Source organism: Vidua macroura, chromosome 14, assembly GCF_024509145.1.
Source record: "Vidua macroura isolate BioBank_ID:100142 chromosome 14, ASM2450914v1, whole genome shotgun sequence".
In the NCBI taxonomy this organism is placed as follows: domain Eukaryota; kingdom Metazoa; phylum Chordata; class Aves; order Passeriformes; family Viduidae; genus Vidua; species Vidua macroura.
In genome coordinates this window covers 6,423,485-6,448,431 of record NC_071584.1, presented here as the reverse complement: position 1 = coordinate 6,448,431, position 24,947 = coordinate 6,423,485, and the positions used below count along the sequence as shown (strand labels likewise).

The window sequence follows — 24,947 nt, the reverse complement described above, 5'->3', positions numbered from 1 at the left end:
CTCGCGCATATTTATAGCCCACGCACGGCCAGCCCCGCCCCACCCCGCCAGCGCAGCCAATCCCAGCCCGAGGCAGAGCCCGGCCCCACCAATCGCGGCCCGCCCTTTCGTCTCTCCGAAGCCCGCTGTCCCCTCAGGCCTCGCTCCCGCCGCCGCCGCTCCCGGGGACGACCCCGCCCACTCCTCGCCGCTCGCTCCTATCCCCGGGAGAACTCCCGGGCGGGGCGTGAACAGGAGCCCCCGCCGGCCCTTCCCGGGCCCCAGCAGCACCTCCTGGGGCTGCGGCAGCGCGGCCGCGCCGGCTCCAGAAGCCGCAGCGGCAGGAGCGGGAAATGCGCCTCGGAGAAGCCGAGGGGCGGGGCTGAGCGGGCAGAGCTTGGCGGGCCCGGGGACCGTTTGAAAGGGCGGCTGTGATTGGACGGAGCGGAGAAAGGCGGGCCGGGATTGGTGGGGCAGCGGGGTGGGCGGGGCCTGGGGCTGTGTGTGTTGAGGGGGCGGCCCGGGCCTGCAGCAGTGGCCGAGGAAGACGCTGAAGTGCCGAAGTCTGTGCTGGGCTGGGGGATGGAGCAAGCTCTGTAGTGTTCGAAATTTCTGCAGGGAAAAGCAGTCCCCAAACCTGCTATACGGAGCATCTGGTACTCCCTTTGTACACATGATCCAACTCCCCCAAACAAAATTCCAGACAAAAAGCAGAACGTACTCTATACACACAAATTTTGTAACTGTGAAAAACGCCAATCACTTGGTTTTTTAAATTTTTAAAGTTTAATAATAATAAAATGGTTATAAAAATAGTAATACAATTAGAGTAATAAAAATTTAGAGTTAGGACAATTACAAGACAATAAAAAGCAAAGAATTACAGACGTCCGGATGCTCTTGGGCACTTAAGCCACGATAAGCATGCCTTGTGAACAAAGGAATAACTTTAAAAGCCATACACTGTTGCATATTCATAAATACTTCATGATTATGCATATATTTTATTTAAAACAAGAAATTCGTCTGGTACTTGTCAAAAAGTTTCTGTTAATCCCTAGGCGCCTTTGAGTTTAAGTCAAGCTTGAAGAAGTTCGTTTCTGTTGATAAGGAAGGCCATAAATTCCTCTCCTCTGGAAAATTTAGGAGTTTCTGTAATTGTTATCTTTGTGCGAAGAATTCTTTGATTATCTCATCTCTTTCTTGAGCTAGTTAAAAAGTATCTTACATAGTATAGTTTCTATTTTAACATTGTGTTATAACCTAAAAATACATTCAACACACTACTTAAGAGAATTAATACAGCATAACTTTCCAACATTACACATATAATATTCATTTGTAACATTTGCGAAAAGCCAATCATAAAATATGCATTTTTCACAGTACCGTAGTATCTGCAGTTAGTTATGAGATATGATGGGTTTGTGTAACTCCTGGACTTCTTTTACACCTTTGACATGACTTATTGAAGACACTGCTTTGTTTTTGGGTTTGGGGTTTTTTTTTTTCAGAATGTATGGAAGAAATTCATAGCATGTAAAAGATTGCATTTTAAATAAGGAGCAAACAAAAGGGGCAATCTTTCCTGAGAGAAGACTAGAGGTGTTGCCATGGAAATTATTCTAATTTGTGATCCACTACAACAACAAACATTTGTGATTTTTTTTTTTTTTTTTGTTCTACCTCTAGATCTCATTGGAATCTTGCAAATAGAGTCAGGCATACAGCATTATGATTTCATAGACTTCATAGATGTATTATTTTTGTCATAGTTTTTAAAAATAGAATAGCTAAATTTAGATTTGAACAGCTCTGAAGTTTGAGGTAGTTCATGTCACACATTGAACTTCTAGCTAAAATCCTTGTTTTATTAAAAGAGGGGTTTGTGCAGTGGTGGAAAAAGCAATATAATTCCAGAAATATGCAGCTGATTTTCAGCTTTGTTGCCCTACTATTTCATGCAATAGAAGAAATTTTAAGTATATTGACATTAAATAGCCAGTCTTTGAACCGATGATTAAAAGATTTACGTATGCTTGAAAGCTCAGATTGTAGCCTAGACCCACGTTTCCTGTGCAGCCTTTGTACAACCTTCCATTATTCTGCTCACAAAAAATATACTCAATGCAGTTTCATGACAGCAGCAATATTACAGATTATTTCCAGTGAATTAATTGCAAATTGCTTTTGTTGATTCACTATACTATGATAGCAATTATCATTCCCACTTCTGCAACTCAGGGCTTTCAAAAATTGCAAAAATGCCCATTTTTGAAAATCTACTTTTCACATTCCAATTGTGTTTTCTGGAGTAAGGTGAATTGAGAAGAAGAATTTTAGTTGACAGTTTGGTTTTTTGTTGGTTTGGTTTTGTTTGTTTTTTTTTTAGTAAAATCTAAACTTCCATTACTGGTTAAATAGAAAGTTAATATTTCCAGTAAAGGAGAAATATTAGCAAGAAGGTGTTTTGAGTATAGATTTTAATATAGATCCATTTCCTCCTCTCTTGGAGGCAATGAAATGAATTGATTTTAAATAAGGATGTTTAAGATGGGAAGTTTTTCACCAGGAAACACAGCATGTGGTTGGAACAATAATTGCAATACTTGCCTTAAAGTCCAATTATAAAACCAATCCAAACATCAGCATTTGATTTTGTTATTTTCATTAGAAACTTCCTTAATTTTCTGAAATGTTTGCTTTTAAAAGATCTATTATGAGTTGTTCATTTCCACACTGAGTTTTTAGATTTATTTGCATAATATTACTTATAGCAGCAATACTCCAGTGTTATAAAATTGGACATTAAAGAAAAATATGGGTATACAGCACTTTCATAAAGCAATTAATTTGCTGTGGGTGGACCTCATTTAAATCTGTGATGGTGGCATGCTAATATTTGCAAAATGGCACTATCTGCTGTAGAAATCTCTGAACTCTTGTTAATATAGATAGTGCTACTTTCCCCAAAAAAACCTCTTTGATTTCAGTGAATTGTTTATTCAGATAAGTATTTCTGCATCATCAGGTTAGTCATGTACAATGCTAGTAGTTTATTTATTTGTTGATTCTTTTCTTATATATATGTAGTCTAAAAAGACTCAAATCCCTGGATTATTTTTTTCAGTTATTTTGATGGCTTATATTTTGAAAAACAGAAATTACATTGTAGTACATTGTAAAAAAATCTACATTTTTGAAAAGACTTCTCTTTTGAATACAGTCTGCTGAAGTGTAATTTTAAAAACCTGTGCAGTTGGAATCTGCAATTTCAATGATAGCTGTAATTTTAATTGCTATTTGCAGACTGTCTGAGGTAAAAAAAGAGGTCCCTCTCTTTTAAAATCTAAGGGACTTCAAGACAAAGAAAGAAGTTCAACTGCCACAATATCATTGCAAAAATAAATTTGGGCACAGCAGATTCTTCCATCTGCAGTCCAAAGCCAAAGAGCGTCCCACAAGTCTGGACCAAATAATGGCAGTTCGCGTGGATGTCAGTCTGCATGGAGCACCCAAAAAACAGCAAGGAGAAGGCCAAGACGTGGCCTTAAGTGTGATGTTGGTAGAAGTTGGCAGAACTAAAATCACTCCAGGTATGGACTGTCTGAAATGAAAACCAGAATTGTAATGATTTTGGTTCCTAGTCTGTCCACCACTCATAATTTAGAGAACAACAACAACAACAACACAACAACAACAGCAACACCCAACCAACTGAAAAAAATCCCACATAATTTCTTGCCTTTTCTTTGTTATTCAACTTTTTTCATGAACTGGCTTTCTCAAATAATTAGCTGGGAGCTCTGGCACTTGTGTACTTGGATATACTTGTGTTCATCCCCTGGATAAGTGATGTAGAGAAACAATGTAAGCAACAAAACCAGCTGGGGAGCAGAATGGCCCAAATATTCTGCAATGCTGCAAATTTTCAAAGGTTTTTTCTTTTTCAATATATTAGTCAGACTAAAAACTAGTTTTCTTCTTTCCATGCTAGGTGAGCTGCTTAAAAGTTCTTTAGCTGCGGGAGAGGTGAACTGTTATTCCTGCTCCCATATTTTTGCCTGAGAGCCCCCCTTAATTTCAAATTTATAACAATTCAGAGGGAAGGGGTTTACATTTTTCTATTTCAGAGGAGGCTCCTGCCTTCCTTAGCAGACATCTGTCTTTCCAAACGAAGACATCCACATTTCTCCACAGCAAATTTGAGTTGGCTCTGAGTTGGTAATTGGAATAATTTTGACTATTCTGGCCCTTGACATTCTCTTCTGCCCATGTGCATTGTCTGATTGCTTAGTCCTAGTCAGAGGCTTTGAGTATTTTAATGCTCTTGGTTTGCTCAGTACTCAGTGCTGAGCCAGTGAGGCTTAATGAGGCCTTCAAGTTATACTGTAAATTAAGAGTAAGAGCAGCAGAGTTAAAAGTATGTTTGGCTTCCTTCCTTCTCAGCTGAGCAGGACAGAAAAGTTTACCACTCAGGTTTTGATGCATTTACTGGCTTACACAAGATGGCCATTAGTGTTGATCAGAGGTACACTTTTCTGGTTTTGTTCAATTTCTTTTTAAAATGTTGTCATTTACAAAGAGACAAACAAGCTGTAAATGTAAATTCATAGGGTTTTTTACAGTTCTGACAACAACTATAAACAATTAAGGCTTCTCAAATCACTCATTAAAATCTAATGCTGTCTAAAGTTTAGTGATAAATGCATCCATTTAGAAAACATACCTTTTTGTACAAGCTTTTAGCCCTCTTCTCATATTAGCATTCAGGTGGAATCATTACTGAAGTATTCTAAATATATATTAGCTTTTAAGTTAAGTATATATCTGGCTTTTAAGTTTATACTCTTCAAATTAATAAAAGGTCTTCCATTATGTGACATCATGTTTTGCAATTATTGTTTTTAAAATGTTTTTCTTTCCTTGTATTTTTATCTTTTAATGCAGTTAAAATAAGAATTGTTAAAGCTGCTTCTAAAATGGAAAGCTTTCTTTTGTTTGGCCACAATATAAAGAGGACACTTAAGATGAACAACTCAAATCCTTTCATTGCTTACATATTTTTAAAATTTCAGTCTAATAAAGATATTTTTTTGCACAGCAATATTTCCTTTAGTTCTGTGCCTTGCTCCAGCTAGACCAATATACCTTTATACCCTGCTGTGTATACCCTACCCATGGCCTTGTTAAGCCTTGCTACATATACAGTCTTCAGCTTTCTTCATAAGAGATTATCAGGGTGATTTCAGCCTGATGGATAGGTAGCCTGAGATAGGTAGATATTTTCTTCAACAGAGAATTGTAACATGATGTTGGAAGTGGAAATAATATATAACTGTCCATTTAAGTCTATCTTACCTCTTTTTTTTCTTTTTTTTTTTTTTTTCTTTTTTTTTCTTTTTTTAATTTAAACTGAAATAATATTTTTACTTTAAGGTCAGCTTTTAAAAGGGATTTTATGAGCAGGTCATTCCACTTTACTGGATTCAGCAGAACTGAGGTATCTCTTCATTGCAGATTTGTTACTAAAAATGCACTTGTTTCAGAATTTGCTTACCCATAGTTTTGTCATTACTAAAACAAATGCTGTTCTAGAATCCTCCTGTGAACTTAAAATAAGTATTCATTACCTAGACAACCCATGATTTCATTTCACCCTTGTCTATGTATCTGAAAAACTAGTTTTACATGTAATGCTTACAGCTCTCCCTTTATCATTACCTGTCTTGACCTGTCTGGATCTGTCAAAGGTTAAGGCATCTCAGTACTGGTGATTGGACTCAGGCTGTTATAAGCTCCATGACTCATCCCATCTTATGTTCCTACCATGCTCCGTGGAGACAATATGCCAAGAATTTGCATGCTTTGCTGTCCATGCCCAGTGCACCATGAGCTTTAGGGGTCCTTCTGCCATCTTGCATCCTACAGGACCATGCACTACACAGCAGTTGATGCAGGGTATGAGCATCCTCTGTGGAGTATGTCCTGCTAAGAACAGTTGCTGCAGAATGATCTGTCATGTTAGTAACACTTCCTTTAGTTTGTGCCCAGACTGCTGCAGGCACTTATTTATTCTTTCTTCTTCTCCATCTGATTTTTGTTTTAGAGTTTGCTTCTACTGACATCTCATATTCTCTCAGCTGGGTTTTGTTTAGCAGCTCAAAATAGCAGGGCCAGCAATGCCTGGAGTTACCTGAAAGCAAGATTTCTCCTTATAAGCTTTAGAAATAAGCAGCACCTGTATTCTATCAATTTACTTTCTTACATTGTTTTCTAGATCAAAATCTGTGCATTTAAAGGTCACTGAATTACTTGATATGTGAATGTGCAGTTGTTTCCTCTCACTCTGCTGCTGTTCTTACTAAATAGAGCACTCTTTCCTTGCTTGAATTTGAGAATCCTCATTACAGCTTTTTCAACATGACCAGAATTGCATTCTCTCAGATGCAGCTTCACAGAGACTGGGCTAGAATCACTCATCCTATTCAGAACCTGGTGTGGGTGTATCCTGTCAGTGGGGACTGCATGAGGAATCCCATTGCCCTGTCTGGTTTTGTTATTATTACCTACCTCCCTAGGTCTTGCATTACACATAGAACCTTGCACTTGCAGAAAAAGCAGAATTTATCTTTTTCTAGAGAAACTGATGTACAGGCTCACACCTCACAGAACCAGCTTTGTACTGAAGGCTAAGAACTTCGTTCTGAGGTATTTCATGCCTGAGGCTACTTTGTCCTTCTGTGTAAGTGCCTGAAGAGCTGTTAAGCTGCACTTCTGGGGGAAGCAACAAGAAGAGGGAGAACTCAAGGGAGATGTGAGATCTTATCAAAATTCTATTTTTACACGTAATTCTCTGGTCAGAACATTGTTGCACCATCAGAGCACACCCTCGTGTTCCAGTGAAGACTGGCATGTGATAGGTATCAATGCCTTGAGACACTAACATTTGAAGCATTAGGACAGTTTTCAAAAAACAGTATTTTTTCTATTATTGTGTAACATAACTCTAGCAAGTAATAATTTGGATTTTGTTGGATATGCTGTTGCTCTTGAAGTGGCCAAAGAGAGTTTGTGGTAGAAATGTTTTCTTCCAAGTCCTGTATTGCTTTTAGGGCTGATATGAAGACTGCCATTCATGATCTGAACAATAACATTTATCATTAGCTCCAAATAAGTTTTGGCTGATTTTCTGATCCATCTATCAAGAAAATATTAGTGTCATCAGTGTAGGGGGCTTAATATAGTAGAAGTTTTCCAAGATAGATATAAGGCTCTCTATAAAATAAAAAAATGTAAGTACAAGTGAATAGAGGTATTCAAAACCTGATGAATTTTGCCAGTTCTGTTATATTCAGTATCCAGCTCTGTAAGAACTGTCCTAAAAATTGCAATTAGACACTGGTCCATGATCTGTTTATCCCAGGGTGGTTTTCAGCATTTTCCCTCAAACTTTTTAATAGTATTTTATAGACTCAGGAACCTGTTAGTATTTAGTTTGATTTGGGCTTACCTCTGTTTTCATTTAATTAGTACCTAAAAAAGGAGAAGTTTCTGTACACACTTCAAACAGCAACCCATAACGGAAATGGAAGGAAAATTCAAACAGTTTTATGCAGCTTATTATATCTGATAGTCCTTGGGAGAGGACTGAATAAATAATAGTAGACTGAATCACTTCGTAAACTACATCCAAGAAACTTTAAAATGATGAAATAAATCTCATTCTCTCTGAGTAGATGGTTTGTTTTTCCTTCTTGCCCTTGTAGAGGATGCAAGTCATTTGCTATGTACAGCAGTAGAGTTATTCTTCAGATTACTTTACTCAAAGCAAACAGGCTTTGTTCCTACCTTTCAAGTCTGCAATCTGGTATGGTAGGTGTGCATGACAGATTCTTGATAAATAAATGCATAATAAAATGTGGCTAGACTTTATTTTTCCCCAAAAGATTGTAATGTCAAAAAGAGCTTGGCAGATACTTTACCTTTGCTGTGGCAGGTATGCACATAATTACTCCTCATCCTTGCAAATGTAAAAGCAAAACCAAAAACAAAAACAGAGCCACTTTGTTGCTGGCTTGGATTAAAATTGAAGCTTGCCTTTTGGTGGTGATATGAAGAAAGTAATTAACTTTGGTGATATGAATTCCATTTCCTAGCTATTCTACACATTTCATTCACTCAAATTCTTTAACTGTTTTGAAAATAAAATGCAGGGAGGCAGGATTTTTTTGAAGCTCCTACAGCTGTAATTACTTTCTAGTGACCTTTTGCTCAAGAACTGTATCCCTCTCTTTTTCTTACTTCTGCTTCTGTAATGGGGACTGTCACAGAACTGTCACACAGACAAATATCCACATTGCTGTTTTCTTTAGAATTGTGCATAACTAAAATTTAAAAACTTATTTCAAGGATTGAACAGATTGTTAAAAACAGGAGAGGGTGAGATGGGAATTGCAAAGCCACTGGGTAAATCAGACTGGAAACTCTTGGGTGAGGAAGTTATCCAGAAGAAAAAGGCAAGAGGACAGAAAGGAAAAATGATGGTTAGGGAGGTGGTGAGATAATGGAGGGGAAAAAAAATCACCTCAGACCCTCTACTGACAAAAGGGCTGCATGAATGGGTTAATCTTCAGTGAGCAGCAGCCTTGACCAGGGTTAGGAATCAGGTGTAGATTAGCAGGAAAATATTTTGTGATCTTGTATGACTAAGTATGATTTACTGCACTATCAGTTGAATTCAGGATACTTTACTCTTCTTTGTCTTTCATTTTAATTCCCCATTTTACTCCCAGTTGCTCTTTAACCAGATACTTTTTTTTCTGATCTTGCTTTATCCCAACACTTTCACCGACTCAGCTAGAATCCCCTTGTCTGTACTGTTTTGGCTTGTTTTTTTAACTCTAAAAAAAATCCTGGTGCATTTTCTTCATGATTTCTCTTTGTAATTTCAGGAGGCTTTTCAATTTTTTCTCTTTCTTTCTTTCTTTCTTTCTTTCTTTCTTTCTTTCTTTCTTTCTTTCTTTCTTTCTTTCTTTCTTTCTTTTTTCTTCTGCAGAAATAATTAATTTTCTTCCAGTAATAGTGAGAATAATTTGACTTTATATATATCAAAGTAGGCCTATGATATAATAGAGGAATACAGAAAATGCTGTTAGCAAATATGAAGAGTTTAAACTAGAAGTAGTTTTTTATTGTCAATAGTGAAGCCTTTAACTTTTCATAAATTAAAGCCATCCTCTCTAATACAAGTGTCCTTTTCATAAGCAAATTAGTACTGATTTGCAGTTAATCTATTAAATGGTTTTCTTTAGTTCAGAGACTTCATATTTTATGGCAAATTATTTTTCTAAGAGACCAAAGCTACTTCATTAGCTTCCCAAAATATGAGGCAATTATTAATTAGATACATGGTTTTTTCCTTACCAATAAATAATGTAATGCATTTTTGGTTGCAGCAAAGTCTCAGCTATGCAGTAAAATCTTCCAGTCTCGATTTCAGAAATTAGTTTTACGTACAGAAAACTATTCCTGGGAACTGCTGAGCAATTATGGCCTCTGCTGGAAGCCTTAAAATGGCTTCTGATAGATAGCAACCACTGTAAGTCATCATTACTGTTACTTTAGGCACAAATCTGCAGCATGCTGGGCACTGTACAGATGGATTAAGAGGTTGCACTAGTCTGAGGAGTTTACAGGATGAATAGTAAAGGAACAACATAAGCATAAATAGAAAATATAAATTAAATCAAAGAGGTCATCAGTGGCAGTGGCTCTTAAACTGCATGTGATGCATTTGAAATAGTATAAGATACTGATGAATATTTACCATGCTTATGGGCATGGTTATAAGTATCATGATAAGCCAAATACTTCAAATTATTAGTTTGAAACAATATTCCTTACTATTGTTTCTAAATACAACAGTGAAGAATTTCTTTGTTTAGGGAGAAATTCAGTATTGAGTTTCTGCTGGAAAAAACCAGACATTCACATGTGTATGACAGAGGGAGGCTTTAGTGGAAGCACAAAGAACTATATATTCATTTCTCTAGGATTGCCTTAAGCCACCATTCATGATTCCAGCCCAGAGTAAACCTCAAGGTGGTCACAACCCCAGTGCTTTAAGTGATGCAAGGCTGTGCATCAGCATGAAACATACAATAAACTACAATTTTCACTTGTATTCTTAGAAAGAGACTTTACATTTGACAATTTATAGTGAAGAATGAACTGATTCTAGAGTTTTGAAAAATGCAAATGAATTTATGGCTTTTCTTAGAGTGGAGCATTTGCCATCCTGAACATATGGGTCATAAAGGTTTCAGCAACTGTTTACTGTGGTTAAAAACAGGGTTGTGGGAACTCTAAAAAGCAATGCAGTAAAATCAGAGCTCTTTGATGTCAGAAGGCCCTGAAGCCAAGGCTGTCTTGCTTTCCCCATGCATCCCGGTCTTCTGTGATCATGTGTACAATACGACTATCCTTTTAAAAAGATCTTTATATTGTGATTGTGTCAAAATACAGGCATGTCTCTAAGAACCTCTTAGGTCCAAGTGTTATGTCATGAAAAACAGACCTGCATGAAACTCATTGAGAAATAGGATTAGTTTAGTACAAAGAGTAGCCCATTTATTGGAATGTCAAATCTGACTGTCACACTTCAAGGAACCAGTCTGCCATCCCAATTAAACCTTCAGGCATTCTTTGAATAAATGGGAAAACTTCCATTGCTTTTGGTCAAGTGACGAGTTTAGCCATAAATAGCTTACAGTGTATAAATAGCTCTTGAAGAGAAGGGGAAAAGATGCAGGGAAGAGCTGAGAGATGGGATTTTTGTCTACACTAGGAAAAGAGCACTATGAACCCTCTGCTTATTCCTTATCCTTCTAGCCAAGCAACTGGGGAGGGCGTTGTCATTTCTTAACATTCCTGGACAGGAAGAATATTCAGAGAAGATTTAAAAGACTATTTAGTGAGGACAGAAACACACTTGGAATGTTTCTGTTTTCCTCCAGAGAATAAGTCTTCAAGCAGTCCTTTTGATGAACTTAAATATAACTGAAATATAAATCGCATACCAAAATAGCAACATTCTTTATTTTCTATGGATTTTAACTTCTTAGACATCCCTATTTATTTCAGTATGTCTGTTTAACTCTTCTTGGCTTTTGCAGGGACCTTCAAGGTGCTTTTTTGTCATAGCTTAGTTATCAGGCTTAAACAATATGCTTTGAATTATTCCAGATCCTTTCAGTGCAGGTGCAGAACTAATATAAATCAGGCAATGAAATTGTGAATCAAGAGGAATGTTAGATGGTATTCTTGGCTTTTTCTTTGCAAATTCTAGAATATTAATTTGTTTTTAAAAGACTCTTAGATTTTCCTGGAGGGGCACAGGGGGGAAGTAATATCCTTGAAGTTCTAGTGGAACAGCTGGAGCAGAATTCAGAGGAAAGTAAGGCACTTTTTCTTTACTTTTTCTTTGCTTTTAAACCAAGAAAAGTGTTTCATGTGTTAGTGTCTTACAGGGATGAAGACAAGGAATTTTATACCTTTTGAGATAGCAATGAAGAACCAGCAAGTAATAAAAAACAGCAAAGCAAAAAGAACAACATAATTTCAAAGCACATGTTAAGGTAAAATACTGATCCTTTTGAAATTACATCAGCATTCTGCTAGGGAATTAATAGAGAGGATATCAGTCCTCATTTCCTCATTGCCAAACAGACAAGTAGAACGAGATTGGCCCAGTATGATGAGATACCTAAAATGGAAAACTAATCATGTCACTGGAATTAGTAGGGAGAAAAAAAAAATTCTAACTTAGCCTGCGGAGGAGCTCCTCTGTTAATGAGCCTAATGTGACTTCATGCCCACCCAGAGACCATTTAACAGGTGTGCCTGAATTAGAGGGAATCTGACTCAAAGATCGTAGACAGGGGATGTTCCTGGAGATTTCAAGGCAGGACAGTGCCGATATTTTATTGGGACCGTGAATAACTAAAATGCTTGAAAATACGGGGAGTTATGTTTGTGATTATTATAACGTGCTGAGTCCAAAAGGGGTCATAGGTTAGATTTTGCCACAAGCTGTAAAAATAAGCTTGCAGATGAGCAACTGAAAGTATGATTATTCTCTAAAGATGCACTCTCAAATTGTGAACAGCTGTGCTCATTTCAATCTGAGAAACTGCAAAGTCTGTATAAAGTCTTTGTGAAGACTGAAATGTTCAAAGTATATATTGTGCACTATAGTAACATTTTGAAATGGTGGGAGTAAAAGATTCATAATTGAGAAAGCTTTGCCTAATAAGAGAACAAGACAAATTATGACTGTCAATAACACAACTGGTATTTAAATCCTAAACAGGAGAGAATGCAAGGTGGAAGGACGTGCATTTCTAAGCTGGTGGGTGCCTTGCTTGAAGCTGAGTGTTGCAAGCAGTAAGTACAGATTTACCTAAGTAATATTTTATACATTATACTACTGTCCCTAGTTCCTGTAGCATCTTGATTACATTGGTATTCTAAGTCCTCTGCACTTCCTTTGTGGGGAAGTGCTAACTTTGGCAACTGCAGCTTCCCAGCTCTAACACTAATGAAAAGGGAGTGCAAGTGAAAAACCTTTCATTTGTTGTGATTCTGCTGCTGAAGAGCCAGCAGAGGGAGCTTAAGTAACAAACCCTCTTCCCAAGGCTTATTAATAATGCAAAGGTATATAAACAAATAAACAAAAGTCTGCCATGATAGCCTATTCCCTGTAGGAAATGGGAGGAAAAAGAAGATCTGTAGCTCTTGAATGGAAAATGGTAAAATCAGTAGGAAAAGGAAACTTTCCTAGTAAACAAGAATGCACTAAAATTAACATTAAAAAAATCAGTGTTTTAAAAGATATAAATCTCTGACAAATTTTCAGAGAATAAACGGTATTGCTATGTTCTTCAACTTTTATCCATATCCATGAAATTTGCTGTTAGTCTTGTTTACTTTTGCTTTTTTATGAATGCTCAGAGTTGTAAAAAAACAACATCTTGACTTTTTCCTTTACACAACATCGTCTTACAGGTGCTGTAACTTCAGGAAAAAGAGTTGGGATAGATTTGCACTGCACTTTCTAACACAGTAGAATAATGTCCATGAAATTCCTAAGTCCTTTTATCTCTTTACCTATCTCATCAGGACAATCAAGTTGGTAGAAAGTAAGTGATAAACAAACAGGAAAATAATGTCCATCTCTTCTTCAAGGAGCTACATAACCTCAGCTGGCTTTTTCAGCTCAGACAAGCTCCAGGACCACTTGACAGAGCAGTGACAGGGGAACTCTAGTTCCTGCTCAGCTGAGGAGCCTGGGGCACTTTGTTAGAATGTCATGAGCACCTTATTTCAAGAGTATAAATTTTGCCTATGCTGGCATCTTTGAGGAACATAATTTTGGGCAACTATATCAAGGTCTGGAAAAGACATAAAGAAGAATCACAAGTGTGTTCTCAGGTGGTTTTTCTTTCCTTGTTTTGAAATATGTATATATTTGTGCTCAATATTTATGGCACTATGAGTTATATTTGAGTTATATATGAGTTATTAGAAGGGTTGGAGTTCTAAGGAAATTATATCAAAGATTTCCTGAGAACTGGTGGCTAGAAAGATTGGTTAGTATTGAATAAGAATTTTCTAATAACAACTTTGCTGTTAGAGCTTAATATTGATTGTGTAGCTTGTGGCTGAGCTGTCCACAGGGCACATCATAAAATTATATCCTCTCACTTAGTTTCTTTCACTTGAGGCATATTAGACTACACTACTGATACAAGTGTCAGTGATCTATAGACTTGCTGAATGTATAGTTGATTTCCAGCCATACACACATTTGTTTCACGTTGCCACTTCTAAGTGCCAAGTTTGGGAGCGCTCTCCTTGAATATGCTAGACTTTCAAGTTATGCACACTGTTCTGATTTGCTTTGCATCCCCATATATAAAACTGTTTTATGGCTTTGACAACAGGAAAGCAGACCCCTCAATGAAAAATTTCTGAGTTCCTTTCTTCTTCTTGTGGGTCAATACAGCACTTGGCTGCCTGCCTCTTTGCAGCCAAGCAATCAATCCCCTTCAGAAAAGACTGAGACCAATTTCACACTTGCTGTGTACTTCATAATTGGCCCAGTTCATTCCAGTGTCAAAATTATTTATTTTGTCATGATGATAATCTCTTTCCAGTAGTCCTAAAGTGTCACCTTGTGGCTTATGCTGGTTATGATTTTATATTTTCAAGAGAATACATCCCTAAACAAAAAATACAGAAAATCTGTAAGTTCCTCTCCAGGTATTCATAAAATTAATTTGGGGAGTCAAGATTATTTTATTTTAACTGAGATTACATTCTTGAAATAACTGGTGATAGGTAAAAGCAAAAAACTACTAAGCAGTTCATAATCTATTTGGAAGCTACTCATAGATTTTTCTATGGTCAATTGCAGTCACGTGACTTTATGATGTGTGAAAAAATGAAATGTAACAAATCATTAGGTCTTTAAAATGCTGACTGCTGAGTAATAAACTTAATCTTCACACTACAATGAAACAAACAGAAATGTTTATTTTGAGTGGAAAATGTATGTGTGACTTTTGCCAGTGGGTGGAGTCAGAGACACAGACACCAACTTAAGGAATAGTGGCATTTACTATGATGTAAAACTGCAAAGAATCACAGAAGGATAAGCTAGGCAAGGCACCTAACTGTGAGCAAATAATTACAAAGGGACAAGCTAAGCAATGCTAATCATTGCTAGGAAAGAATGCCTGCAGTGGTTAAGAAAGATACCTCACCAGTTACCCCAATGATGATACATCATCCAAGCCCGAGAGACATCAGCTCTGGGGGGAAACTGTCACAGCCAAGGACTGGAGAACCACTCCAGGAACTGGGAACTCCTGCAGTGCCTCCTCCTTTGCAGGCCACAAGGCTCCCCCACTTTGCTGTGAGAGTGGTCCAGCTTTTACACTGCTAAACAAAACAGCTGACATAATTTCTAATTTCATTTTCCTGTCAACTTTCTCCCAAAGCCTGGCCAGGGCTCAAGGAGGATGCAAGGGAGTTGTCTTTGATCCTATACCCCCTAATAAGGCTGGATGTGCCCGTATCCTGTTTCTAGATTCAGAAAGGTGAACGTGTTTAGCCAGTAAATGAACACATATAACTTTGTTCATGAGTTATATATATAACAGCTATGTATATAACATTTAGTTGGAAGGTTCATCTAGAGGTCAGCTTTGGCTTGGGCCTGTTGTTACGGCCCTGGTACTTCATTGACCCAAAGCACGCGGGATCTAAATTCATTTGCACAAAGGGCAGTGGAATTAATGTATAGACAAGATGATCTTTCTGAGATGAGAATTGCTAATGAAACATATTCCTGTTGTTTCAAGCTCATTTGTGTGCAATATTTTATACTGCATAACATGTCTTTAAAATAGATTTTTGAGTTATAAGTTGTGACTGAGCTACCACAGATGCCCACTTTAGTGATAATTTCCAATGCTTCTGAAGTACTGCTAAGGTAAATTAGATATTGATTTCTGACAAAATGGAAGATTTGTCTCATTGCTGAATTTTGAACCTTACATGTTAAATAAGAATTTGATAGCTGATGGTAAAACTTATTGTTCTGTTTGATATATCCAGAGTCCTGAACTGAAAGATGCTACTGCACAAGCGCTCAGTTTAAAAACAAAGAAACAAAAACAACAACAGCAAACTGTTTTCCCTGTCAGCTCTGCTCTGCTGGAGCTTTGAGTGATGACTCTGAAGTGTTTCCTTTTTGCCAAATCATTTTCTTGGGGTGTCAGGTTATTTCTGCTACAAGCAGTAAATTAATGACAGCTGTGACTGGCACTGTCAGTGTTCACACACCCACAGGTGACTCCTCACTGGCTGACATTGTTCACTTGCTGCGTGGCTGTGACTGAGAGCAGCATATTGAATTAATTATTACTGGATATCTGTTATCTGCAAATCTCATGTGTTAAATCAGGCTTGCTGATAAAGCAAGAGATATTTCGGAACCAAGAATGCCAAGAAAACAATTACTGACAGTTTAGCACTACCAGTTTAAAAATTAAATATGTAGAAAAAGAAAATCATCTTCTTTATCCTTTAGTATTTAACTTCTCTTTTAACATCAAAGTTATAAACCCTGTGTCAGAATATGTGATGAGCTTCTGCTGAAAGTCATTAGCAGTGGTATAACAATACTAAAATTATTTATGTCAAGCAACCTAAAGTTAAATGAGCTAGACCTTGGGTTCAAAGAGAAGATGAGTTTTTATGTAAATTAAAACAGATTTTTACTGGCCATTATTCAAGTGTTTACCTGTTTCCATTAAAACTACATTGAGTTCAATCAGTATGCCTTTCAATGCATGCATTTCTCCCTAAACAAGGAGCATTTTTGTCATGATTATTTAAATTGGATTTTAAGTCCATGAAAGTTTAATTTAAATAAAAAGTGAGATGGTTTTCTCAGGCTTGAAAGTTAGCATCCTGAGATCCTATTTAAAAATGTAAACAATTTTTCAAATTAATCGTCTCCAAAGACTTCTTCTTAACATTTGGGATCAAATATCTTTAATTGCAAAAGGCTTAAATTTATCTACAATTAATGCAATGCTATCTGTATATATCTAAAAAGGTTTTGTTTCTGGTAACTAAATATAACTATTATAAACTAATTCAGAAATGGGCAGAATATAGATTAATTTAAATATAAAATATGTAAACATAACTGAACCTTATTCAAATCTCTGTGGAAAAAAGGCCTGTGGATGTAGATTTCTATGAATATATATTCTATGTACGCAAACAGAAGTGAAGCATTTCATGCTGCAAGGAGAAACCAGAATCCAAGGAAGCAGGGAGTTCACAAATGATGAACAAGTGACGACCTTAGCGAGTGGCTGAAAACAGAGGGCCATTTTCCACGGATAAAGAAGTCATTTCCCCAGGGTCCGGGTATCAGCTCAGAGGTGGCGTTGGGGCTGTAAGGGAATGCAGGGTGCTAGTTTAGGTAAGCTTTAGTTTTGGAGAAATCCAGAGAAGTTTGCAAATTTTTAGGTTGGCAACCAAGTCAGCCATTGTGAGTGGCCACAAATGGAGGCCATTTTCCATGGGAAAAAGAAGTCATTTCCCCAGGGTCTGGGTATCAACACAGAGGTGGTGTTTGGGGCTATACGGGAATGCAGGGTTCTTGTTTCTGTAAGCGTTAGTTTTGGAGAAATGCAGCAAAGTTTCCAAATTTTTACATTGGCACACCACTATTGTCCACTACAAGTGACCGCAAATAGATGCAATTTTCCATGGGAAAAAAAAGTCGTTTCCACAGGGAAGGGGTATCAGCTCAGAGGTAGCGTTTGGGGCTCTAATGACATCCAGGGTCCTAATTGCTGTCATCTTTAGGTCTGGAGAAATGCAGCGAAGTTCGCAAATTTTAAGTTTCGCCACACAGCTGTCGGCCTGTACAACTGGCTGCAAATGGAGGCCATTTTCCATGGGAAAAAGAAGTCATTTTCCCAGGGTCTGGGTATCAGCTCAGAGATGGTGTTTGGAGCTGTACGGAATGATTTGGCTTAGTTCCAGGCAGCTTTACTTTTGGAGAAGTCCAGCACAGGTTAAAAATTTTTAGGTTGGCAACCCAATGTCGCCCATTGTGAGTGGCCACAAACAGAGGCCATTTTCCATGGGAAAAATAAGTAATTTCCCCAGGGTCTGGGTATCAACTCAGTGGTGGTGTTTGGGGCTCTGAGGGAATGCTTGGGCCTAGTTGCTGTCAGCTTTACTTTTAGAAAAATCCAGCAAAGTTTGCAAATTTTTAGGTAGGTGCCCAACTGTTGACCTGTGCAAGTGGCCGCAAACAGAGGCTATTTTCCATGGGAAAAAAAAAGTCATTTCCACAGGGTCTGGTTATCAGCTCAGAGGTGGCATTTGGGGCTCTAAAGGCATCCAGGGCCCTTAGTGCTGGCATCTTTACTTTTAGAGAATTTCAGCAAAGTTTGCAAATTTTAAGGCTGGTGCACAACTGCCATCCTGTACTGTGGTAGTGGGGTTTTGAAGTTTATTTGTTTAAGAAATTGTTTAAAATGTTGTAATGGTTTGTTCCTATTCACCTCTGTTCAGTTTTCCTAATGGTCTCTCCCCAAAGTTGTTTACCACCTGTTTTCCATCTTTCCCCATGTCGGTTCTGGTGTCAGTCATTCTTATGCCTCCCTTATTTCCAGATCCTTCCCTGTCCATCCTCCAAATCCTGCCCTGCAGCTTGTCATTATTTGCTACACCCATTTATCTAGAACCTTCGTTGTCAGTTATGATATTTCCCTTCACTCATTGGTATATTAAGTGTGCACTCTCCCCTTCTCCTTCCCTATTGGTTTTATGTTTACATCTATCCACCCCATACTCCTCCTGTCTAGCCCTTGGTTTGTTGTTAGGCTGACCCACCCCTGGCGACAGCCCCCCTTTAAAAGCTGCCGTTTTTCTCTGCTTCCAGCCCTTTTGCCTCTGCCTCCCCTTTGAGCTGCTACACTGTGTCACCTGTGCTGCTCCCTACTCGGGGAGAAATAAAGACAGCTAGGAGACACAAGCAAGGGTCCTTATCTCTTTCCTTTTCCTCAATCCTTCGACATGAGTCCATTCTTATCAGCCACTGCTGTCGGTAAGGGACTGTTGTAGTGTGTTTTGTTTAAATTTATGTTTGCCCCTGTTCTCCTCCTTAATCCCCTCCTCTCCCAAGCTGCCAAGGCCTTCCCTAACCCCCTCCATTCCAAGTTGTCAATCTTCCTTGTCCCATCCCTTTTCTCCAGAATGTTCCTTGTCAATCCTCCCTATCCCTACCCCTTTTTCCAGAGAGTTCTTAGTCTGTCTTGTTGAACTGAACACCCCATTTGTTACTTTGTATTATTCCCCTCCCCTGTTTTCCCTGATAGGTTTGTAAACGTTTTGCCCCACCTTAGACTCCTCCCTTACCATATCCTCATTGGTTCACTTTCCTAGACATTTTCCTATGTTATCCTATAAAATTTCTGTTCACCCCCTGAGCCTTGTTTTGGAATCCAGGAATAAGCCCACCTCATTCCACTCCAAGACCCGTGTCCTCATTATCTGTCCCTGTGCCGAACCTGCCGAAAACTGGGAGCAGCAGAGCTCACAGAGGGACAGTCGCACCCCTGGCGCCGCCGCCCAGCACGCCCCCATCAGCGCACTGCTACATTCCACAGTGTCACAAGGAGTCTCTTGGGTGGCATGGGGTCACAACAGAACGTGGGTTCCCTGCAGCCCCACTGTGTCACAATGGCCCCTGGCTTCCACAAGTGCCCCAGTGGAGCTGCTGACCCCCACGCAGCAGCTGGAGGAGAAGCAGCAGGGACAGCATGCGCACAGTGCCATGGTCCCTCTGTGGCACGCGTGGCCCTGTCCCTGCCACAGCCACGGTACATAACATCCACTCTGAGTCCTTAGCTGTGCAGGTGACAGTCACGGCCAGGGGCACGGCTGCTCCCGAGGGGACCCCCTGGGGCGGGAGGCCATCAGGGATTTGTTCCCCACCCACACACTGCAGCTCCCTGTGCCAGGTGGGACTTCACAGACTTCCTCTGTGAAGGCAGTGCTCTACTGTCACTGAAACTATGGCAATAACAGAAACTCTCCAACAACATCTTTTCAATGTTGGAGAATTATGTAGTACATTATTCTGGCCGGGATTTGCAATAGAAGTTATTTCATCCACACGTGCATGGATTGTGCAGTGAAAATCATTCCATCACATGTGGTTCTTTACCAGACTTTTCACATATTCATACATACAAAACACAAAGAAATTCTTGTTCACTGGTCTTAAATTACACAGTTCTTAGTATTTCATCGCCTATTGGTTAATGATCCCTTTGCCTTTGATGCTAATTTGGTCATTATTCTTTGGTTCTCTTATCAGTCTTTTCCCAGACAAATGTCTCCAACTGCACCAGGGGGTAATGTTCACTTAGCTCCTGTGTATCTTCTGGCTACTCCCAATCTGTCCGTGTTAAATTCATCAGGCCTCACCTGGTGAGCAGTCTTTTGAAGAGAAATTTTGAAATCCCACTCCCCCTGGACAAAGGTGAACAAACTCCTGTGTGAAAAAAAAAAAAAAAAAAAAAAAAAAAAATTAAAAGTTGTATCATTTCCAACATTACGGCTTCCAAACTTTTTCCAGATCCTCTTCCCAAGAATGAATTTTTACATCATCCTCCTCCTCTTGGGCTTGGAATATTAAATACTAGCATAAACAATTTCTTTTCTGCTACACACTTAATCTTACTTAAAACTGAGTGACTTGCAAAGTGGAAATTGCTGTATGACAGCTTGTCACGGTTTTACATTTAGGGAAGTGATGGCAAGCTTCCAGCCACTAGAAAGCTGGACATGCCTCTGTGAAAAACACATACTAAAGAAAAAAAAAAAGAAAAGAAAAAAAAAAAAAACCAGGAATTTCCTCTTTTCCTTCCAATCTAAGAACAAGTAAGAAGGCCAGCCCAGCCCCATCTCAGCCAATCTCTGGGATTTTGATAGACAGCATTTAACTGCATACAACTATACCAAAACAAGACCAATTACAAAATAATCAGGTTGTCCTTAAAGAGTTAAGAATCTTACTACTGCCAACAGGCTCTAAAGTTATTTTTCTATTAAAATCCTTAGTTGCAGACGTAGATCAGATCTTTCCCTGGCTGTGTGAGCCAAAATATATGCAGGTAACCAAGATGGCCACAATCCACATCTGAAGTATAAAGAATATATTTATTCCATCACCACACTGGCAAAACAGCGGACACAGACACTGCCAAGCTTATTCTATCTCAGCAATGGCAAAAAGTGCATGCAACAGGCCTGTGCACTGCTTTAACACAACATCAGGCCTGGCACAGGCACGTTGCTTCGCAGGGCTGTGTTTTTACAATCTTTTTTATCTCTATTCCCCCACCTCCCTCGCCAAAAGTAGGGCCAAGCATATGGGAAAAATGCACTTAAATCTTTAACATCCTGTTATCTTCTTTAAGCGAATTCCATTTCTCTCTGCTGAGAGAAAGCAAACACAAATACCTAAAATTTCCACACTGAATAATTTCAGGATCTGTCACAGACAAGGTTGGTCTTTGAGGGAAAACAGTTCTAGAAACAACTCTGTCATCACCAATCCATTTTTAACCTTTTCCTCCCAACACCTGCCCCATAGTGAAACACTTTTAATGTTGAATAGTAAATTAATAGCAATACCAAACTCAGTATACCCTGTACAGGTGTATCTGATTGCAATCTTACAAAGCTTTTTCTAATCTTTTTATAGAATTAGCCTTCCTTTCATTAATACCACTAAAATGACTTTCGAAGTTACTGCTTTTCTGGATTGCTATTCTGTAAACAAACCCAGCAGAGGTACAACAGCCATCAAGAGCAGCATTCAGGAAAACGCTTGCATCCTGCACATTTGAAGCAGCACCTCCAGCTCTCGCTGCAGCTGCCCGGCTTCGCTCCCCGACCACTGCGCGGCGCCCGGCCTCGCCATGAACTACAACTCCCAGCAGGCAGCGGGGCGCGCGACCCCGGAAGCGGACGGAGCCGTTTGTTCCGCGGCGGCGGCGGCAGCGTTGTGCCGGGGATTGTGCCGGGGATCGCGCCGGGCCAGCGGGGCGGTGAGTGGGAGCGGCTGCTCCTCCTGCGGGCACGGCGCGGGGAGCGCGGCGCGGCCGGAGCTGCTCACGGGGATGCGGCACCGCTGCCTGCATCGGGGAGCCGGCCTGCGGAGCAGCTCGTGAAGAGATAATGTCAGGCCCGTGAGGCCACTCGCGCGCAGCTCGGTGCCCCTGGGAAAGGCAGCGTCTCACCGCTTTATTCAGAGCAGCCCGAGAGGTTTTTTCGGTTGCAGTATCTGTTTTGTACCTAAAAAGCGGGAGTTGGCCGCTGGGTTCAAACGGGAGGTGTGTTCCCCTGCCCGAGTATGGGAAAATAGCAAGGAAAGCATCATTTTGGTCATGTACAAGACTCATGAAATTCTAAACACACATTGAAACAATTAAATATCGTAATTTTTAAGATTTCCCTAGAACCCCTTTCCCCAGAAGTGCTTCCTACCGCCACTGGGTGAGTACTTTTAAAAATTTAGGTAATCCATCTTTAGTTTTGCTGCTTTGGAATGCTGCTGGTGCAACAGTTTGCTTCTGTGAGTTATATAAAAATTTGGATCTAAAGCATGAGGTTTGACTCTAGTTTTAAGTATTCATCTCGTTACAGGCTGGTCTCGCATAACTCAGCAATATGCAGTGTTTTGTAATTTGTCAGATGGTAATAAAAACATTAAATACTGCAGTATATAAGAAAGTTAAAGTTTCTTGAACCCCAGTAACAATAAAATTATTGCTTATATCTAACTGGAAGTTCTTATAGGCTAATTCTAGAGATATGGAAAATTTGCCTCTCTTTGTATATGAAGTTCTTTCACTTATTTTTGATTAACAGAAGTGCTGAAATGACTGTATGGTAACTTTTCTTGGAAATAAAATGTCATTAAAATTTATAAGGTTCAGCATAGCATCTGGATCTGTCCAGGTATTAATTGTTATTTTATTCTAAATTCCAGTGATGAAAAAGATTGAAAGCAAGACTGACTTGTTGGCAACAGAACTTCCATTAATCCTCTTTGTTCCTTTAGGACAAAGCCATATGGAGACTAGTTTATGATAGAGGACTTTGCTGGTAGAAGAAAGGCATCACTTAGGCAGTAGTTTTGATGATAAAATTAAGAAATATTTCGTGGAATGTCTGTGGATTATACTATGTCACTTCTATCTTGTGATGCAAGTTTTTTAACATCGCTCTTAATATGCCAATGGATTCCTAGATATTTTTGGATTCACAAAGGATTTATATCATCTGAAGGGTGTAACAATGTGGGGGGAAAAGGCCATCCTAAGAACTTCATGTGTCTCCTTTTCATGCTATTTCAGCATTCCTTAATTCTCTGGCCAACATTTAGTTTTCTGCACTGGAAGATAAGAAAGAAACAGCAGCATTTTCGTATATTACAGTGATTAATTAATACTTTATTAATCACACTTTGTCATGTAGCTGAACTTTCTGTTGTCCCAAAAAATAAATGTGTTTGGATTTATGAATATCACTCATAGGAATGTCTCTATTTTAAGAAGTAATTTCTCTTAGGACAATGATTGAAAGAAGTCTAAGAGATTGGCAGGTAACACTGAAATGACTCCATAATCCCCAGCACCTCATTTTAGGGTCCCATTCAGAATGTGAAGGATGGCATTCCTTACCTACCAGTTGATGCCTTAAGCTTTGACCTGACTTAAAATGAACAAACAATTAAAAAAAAACCCACAAAACAAAAACAAATAAACAAAACTCAAAAGCAAAAAAAAACCAAAAAAAAAAAAAAACCAAAAAAAAAAAAACACAAAAAAAACCCAAAAACACATAAAAAACCCCCTCAGATCCTTCTCCCACATCCACTTGGAAATATGGCCATAGCCCAAAAGATTGCTGAAGACAATTTAAAACTAGAGCTTTAAAAGCTCATACATTCTGCATGCATTAAATACAATTGGAGCTAGCTACTGCATATCCAAATAAGCCATATTTTGTGCATGTATTAAAAGTGGCATAATGTTAAACTTGAAGGTTTTGATTGTCCTCTGAGGAATTCAGTTGAGATAGGAGTATTTACAGTAATACACGAGTTCCAGTGAATCTGTCATTACTTTTGCCATCATTTTATATGATGTTTTATAGTTCATTCTAGTCTCACAGTTTACATTGCAGATGGAGAAGCATTTGAATTTTGTTATTCCTAGGTAAGCCATGCCTGTTTCAGCTGATGAAACTGTGGGGAACCTGTCTGTTAGAGATACAGTCCTTACTCCAGCTGGAATTGAAGAATTACAAGGTTTGTACCAGATGCTCTTTATTGCAATTGCAGACTTTGATCAGTGGCTTCCTTAGCTTCTTTCTAAAAACGTTTCACAAAATGAAGTTCAAAATCTGGGTTAAATTTTGAAAGGTACGTTGACTCATTCTATGTTCAAGCAGGTTGTTGTAAAAGAGTAGTTGCTGTGAGATGCTAAAAACTGGAAAGCTCATCAAGCTATAGCATTCATCCTTCCAGAAGGAAAGAGAATGCTTTTTTGCTGAACTGAGGACAAGGTCAGATCCATTTAAGAAAATGGAAACCAAAAGTACCATGCAGTTCTTACATGTTACTCAGCTGCTATTAGAATGGAACTGCTGGGCTTAGTCTTCTTAGTCGTTTTCACAACTGTGAGTTAATTCTTTAAAGCTTCAAGAGAGTACATTCACTTTGAAACAGATTAGAAAACATCTCAATGGTAATGCTCATCCTATCTTTTAATTAGTATGTTTGACCATTCCTGGTTGCTTGCTAAATTGTTATCTTTACATTGCCTGGTAGGTAATCAGTTTGCTGCATCATTTGAACTATGTTTTTTTTAGTTTCTTAGAGAAAGAAAAAAGGAAGTGATTAACCTGCCAGTAAGTCTGAGGAAATTAATCAATAGGCTGAAACGAGTATAAAATATCATATTACTTGAAAATTTTCATTAATTTTTTCTCAGAATTTCAAAGTGAGTTAGACTTTGAATTATATGTTGTTGAATGTATTGAAGGTAATTTAAAATTGCCTTGGTTTGGGTAGAATCATCATCTACACAGAATGTAAAAGCTCGACAACTCATATCAAGAATCAGTCGAGAGGAGCTGGAAGACAGATTTCTTCGTCTACATGATGACCACATCCTACTCAAACAGCATGCCAATAAGCAAGAGAAGAAAATTAAAAGGTATGGGGTTTAATATTTTTATTCTAACTCACAGTACCTTTTTGTCCCCTTAAAGCATCATCAACAAATTAA

General features: G+C 38.7%; 1 protein-coding gene and 1 long non-coding RNA gene across 13 annotated transcripts in view; one reads left to right on the top strand and one right to left on the bottom strand.

Moving 5' to 3' along the window:
* Window positions 1-13,053: 13,053 nt before the first annotated feature.
* Window positions 13,054-21,602, bottom strand: LOC128814629 (uncharacterized). Of its 3 annotated transcripts, XR_008439434.1 has the most exons (6): window positions 21,506-21,602; window positions 19,099-20,137; window positions 16,923-17,015; window positions 16,352-16,412; window positions 14,808-14,985; window positions 13,054-14,264 (listed from the first exon to the last, which is right to left on the bottom strand). It is a non-coding gene; the product is annotated as an uncharacterized LOC128814629 (long non-coding RNA). The 3 variants fall into 3 exon arrangements; XR_008439435.1 differs by lacking the exon at window positions 16,352-16,412 and having other exon boundaries at window positions 14,808-14,982; window positions 21,506-21,600; XR_008439433.1 differs by lacking the exon at window positions 16,352-16,412 and having other exon boundaries at window positions 21,506-21,599.
* A 57-nt stretch (window positions 21,603-21,659) lies between these two features.
* The window catches only part of LOC128814626 (protein fantom-like), a 40,156-nt gene continuing 36,868 nt past the window's right edge, over window positions 21,660-24,947 (top strand). For 7 of the 10 annotated variants that reach the window (XR_008439430.1, XR_008439431.1, XR_008439432.1 and 4 more), the window contains exons 1-2: window positions 23,484-23,965; window positions 24,731-24,875. Coding sequence is in view for 7 of the 10 variants with exons in the window: in XM_053990643.1 (XP_053846618.1) it covers window positions 23,881-23,965; window positions 24,731-24,875 (230 nt within the window). In the remaining 3 variants the exon portion in view is untranslated. Of the gene's footprint in view, window positions 21,699-21,777; window positions 22,147-23,483; window positions 23,966-24,730; window positions 24,876-24,947 lie in introns of those variants that run through there. The other 3 variants (XM_053990638.1, XM_053990639.1, XM_053990641.1) reach the window with 3 other exon arrangements.